Raw genomic sequence first — 3,175 nt, 5'->3', positions numbered from 1 at the left:
GACCCCCCCCCCCCAAACTATTTTTAATTTATACTATTTTAATGTAATATCATTTATACTATGGTAATACCTTGGAATTTCTCAGATTGTATTTTGTTGCCGATGACTATTATGACAAATGGATATAAAATCTAATTTTTTTTTTTAAAGAGAGACTTTTTTATAGCTAGAGGTTCATATTTGAAGTGAAATTAATGAACTTGTTTCAAAATGGACCCAGTTTAAAGATTCTCTATTAGTTCTGAAAGAGAAAAGACTAATCACACAAATTTGGGAAAATACATTTTTATTGTTCTACTGCCAAATCGAGGGTTTTAATGAACTGAGTTGATTCTGACACAGACACAATCACATGTACACTTCAAAAATATAAGTCGGTTTGTACTTAGTTAATGCGTCTCTGAGATCGATTCCTCCTGCAAAGAGTCTCTGTGCCATTTGTCCTTTTTTCCCGAAAAAAAATATATTAATCATGTCGTTTTCTCGTTGTGTGTTGGGCTGAAGCGTCCGCGGCTGGTTCAGTCTTGGTGTGAGTAATATTACGTGATCAGGAGGAAAGTTTTCTACAAAATGCCGTATTTCGCCAGATCGCTGAGCTCCATGTCACCGAAAGCTTCCCAGGGGCAAACCACAGTGATGTCTGTTGAAACCCAGAGAGAGAAGGTGGTCAGGCTCATTCAAAACACTGAAACAATATTTGCGTGATGAAGGCGACTGAAATGCGACGCTTTACCTGTGCCGAGACCCTCCATCCCGGGGATGTCGTCTCCGAAGCCTTTCTGGCCAGGTTTAGGAGCCTTGCTCTTGAAGGTGCGAGTGGTCCTCTGCTTGAACTTTGGCGGCCCTCTCTTCTCAACGGGTGCTGGGGCGTCCATTCCTCTCTCTCACTGAAATATACACAGCTGCACTTTAAAAAGTGTCTATATCGTCCCCTTTGCTGATGTCCTCAACAGGTTAGCTGTTAATCTTCTCATTTTGGGATTGTGTTAATCCTAATCTGCTGGTTACACAATGAGTTTATTTACCAACATCTGTTGCTCTTTACATAATCGTGCTAATCTCGTAGAGGAGATGCCCGGCGCTCTCAGTCCATCCCGTTTTTCCTTCCCTACTTCTGGGAGAAATGTGTTTCTGTTTTTAGTCTGTTTTTGCCTAAATTGGCTTTCGCTGTTGAATGTCTACTGTACATTTGAGCTTCACATAAATCTGAGTCTTTGAGGCTGTAATCTGTGGAAGCTTGTTTCCGCCATGGAATAAAAATAAAGAAAGGTACAGAAATGGTGAGTTTTTATCTCACAAATCAGACTTTTTCACAATTCCAACTTTATATTTATACTATTTATTTATTTATTTTTTACTTAATCGGAATGGTACGAAACTTGGTTATGGTTATGGTTTTGGCACTTGCTGTGTGACTGTGAACACAAAAAAATCATGGACATGATTCGAAAAGGTTTAAAAATAGTGACCCTTGTACTGTTCGCGGTCAAAAAGGAGCGTATTGTAAATTAATGGGAGACTAATTTCATCTAGTGGAAGCTATCAACCTCAAGATATTAACCTCAAGTCTCGAACACAGCTTGTTTAGATTTATGACTTTGATTTTCTCACCGTTTTAGAGTACAATGTGTTTTGGAAAATCAATTTTTCATATAAAAAAAGAATAATTTTAGGGTTACTCTTTAAAACTTTTTTCACCTCAGCAATAATCTGCCAATAAATATAATTTAGTACCTCAAAATCCCCTACAAATACAAAATATTAAATAAAAAACATTATCGAACTAAAATAGTACAATCGTTTCGTTCATTTCAACACGCGAACATGTTTAACTGGATGTCCAGGATTGTCATTTTGACTCGCATTCTGCTTTTCCTTTTTATTTATTTCCTCTCCATCACTAAATCTGTCTGTTCTTTATCAGTCCACGAAAGTCTTTCTCTCTTTGTTTTTATGTTGGGTCTGTTGTGTCTCAGGTGAAGCGGGTCTCTTACCTGTGCTGGAGTCTCGGGCTCTTCTGCTGGTGCTCTCGCTTCTCTTCTGCGATGTGTCGCTTCAGCTCGTGTCCAGTGTTTCTGCCGGACTCTTTTATAGCGCTCGACTAATCTTCTGATCCTCAAACGCCTCCAACAGAAGCAGATAGAGGGATCAGGAGATTGACACAGAGTATTTTAAGGACTTCAGGCTCTTACAGCGGAGGACACGCGTGTGGTAACAGTCATAGTTTATTCAGAACATCTGCAGTTTATCCGACAGACACAGACATAAACACCAGATATGCTAAAATATGATGAATGTGTGTTCAAACACCTTTATGGCCATTAGTGTATTAATTCATACACTATAAAAAAAATCTGTTCAATTTACGGTAAAAAAATCAGCAGCTGTGGTTGCCAGAAATCTACCGTAAAAAAATACGGTAGGAATAATTTAGGTTTTACAGACTTAACTTAAATGAACAGTAATCTGATATAATGTTAATTTACCGACCTATTGAAGACTAATACCTGTTTTGGACCATTGTAATACACTGACAACCACCAATCACAGTGGAGATGAGAGTCACATGATCAATCAAAGCTCATCTCAAGCAGCTTTTACACAAGATTGTTAATAGAAATGTATAGAAGCTGCACAGTGTCATTCACACAAACTAATGGTAACACAAATGAATTTTTTAAAAATACAATAAACATTAATTTAACTACATTAAATGTAACATAAAACCCTAATGTAAACCCTAACCCTAACGTTTTTTCACTGTAAATTATACAATGACTTGTTCTTTTTCACTTCCAAAAACTGTAAATTTAACGGTACTGTAAATGAAACGGTAAATGTAGTAGTGTAAAATTACATTAACTGTACGGTTATATCTATCACAGTTATACACTGTATAGTACGGAAGCTTTCTGTAAAACAATTTTCACTGTAGCAATTTTACGGTCTTTTACCATTAAAATCACGATAATTTGTTTTTCTCTATCCTCAGTTCATATTATAAACATCCCAGCTAACAAAATATATTGGAAGAACATTGTGCTCACGTTCCTATTAGGTTTGGAAAACTTTTTCTGAATATTCTCTCAAAATTTAAATGTTTTACAATTCCTTTTAACATTCATTTTTACCATTTTCCAAACATTATGGGAACGTTACTTTTGAATGTTCTCTA

At 36.5% G+C, this 3,175-nt stretch overlaps 1 protein-coding gene across 1 annotated transcript; it reads right to left on the bottom strand.

Moving 5' to 3' along the window:
• Positions 1–547: 547 nt before the first annotated feature.
• LOC130079486 (retinal cone rhodopsin-sensitive cGMP 3',5'-cyclic phosphodiesterase subunit gamma-like) lies at positions 548–2,022 on the bottom strand. Its single transcript, XM_056244761.1, has 3 exons — positions 1,995–2,022; positions 734–887; positions 548–640 (listed from the first exon to the last, which is right to left on the bottom strand). Exons 2-3 carry the CDS (start codon positions 873–875, stop codon positions 564–566), a joined length of 219 nt encoding a protein of 72 aa, XP_056100736.1. The 5' UTR covers positions 876–887; positions 1,995–2,022; the 3' UTR covers positions 548–563.
• Positions 2,023–3,175: the final 1,153 nt, after the last annotated feature.

This window comes from Rhinichthys klamathensis, unplaced genomic scaffold (genome assembly GCF_029890125.1).
Source record: "Rhinichthys klamathensis goyatoka isolate OS25496 unplaced genomic scaffold, OSU_Roscu_1.1 h1tg001080l_1, whole genome shotgun sequence".
Taxonomy (NCBI): Eukaryota; Metazoa; Chordata; class Actinopteri; order Cypriniformes; family Leuciscidae; genus Rhinichthys; species Rhinichthys klamathensis.
The sequence above is the reverse complement of the archived record's forward strand: the minus strand, read 5'-3'. Positions and strand labels throughout refer to the sequence as shown.

Bases quoted from the DNA above. Each gene is read 5' to 3' on its own strand.
- LOC130079486 (XM_056244761.1), bottom strand. From the start codon at position 875: ATGGACGCCCCAGCACCCGTTGAGAAGAGAGGGCCGCCAAAGTTCAAG. The intron at 641-733 runs GTAAAGCGTCGC...GGGTTTCAACAG, and splicing joins GATGGAGGGTCTCGGCACAG to ACATCACTGTGGTTTGCCCC.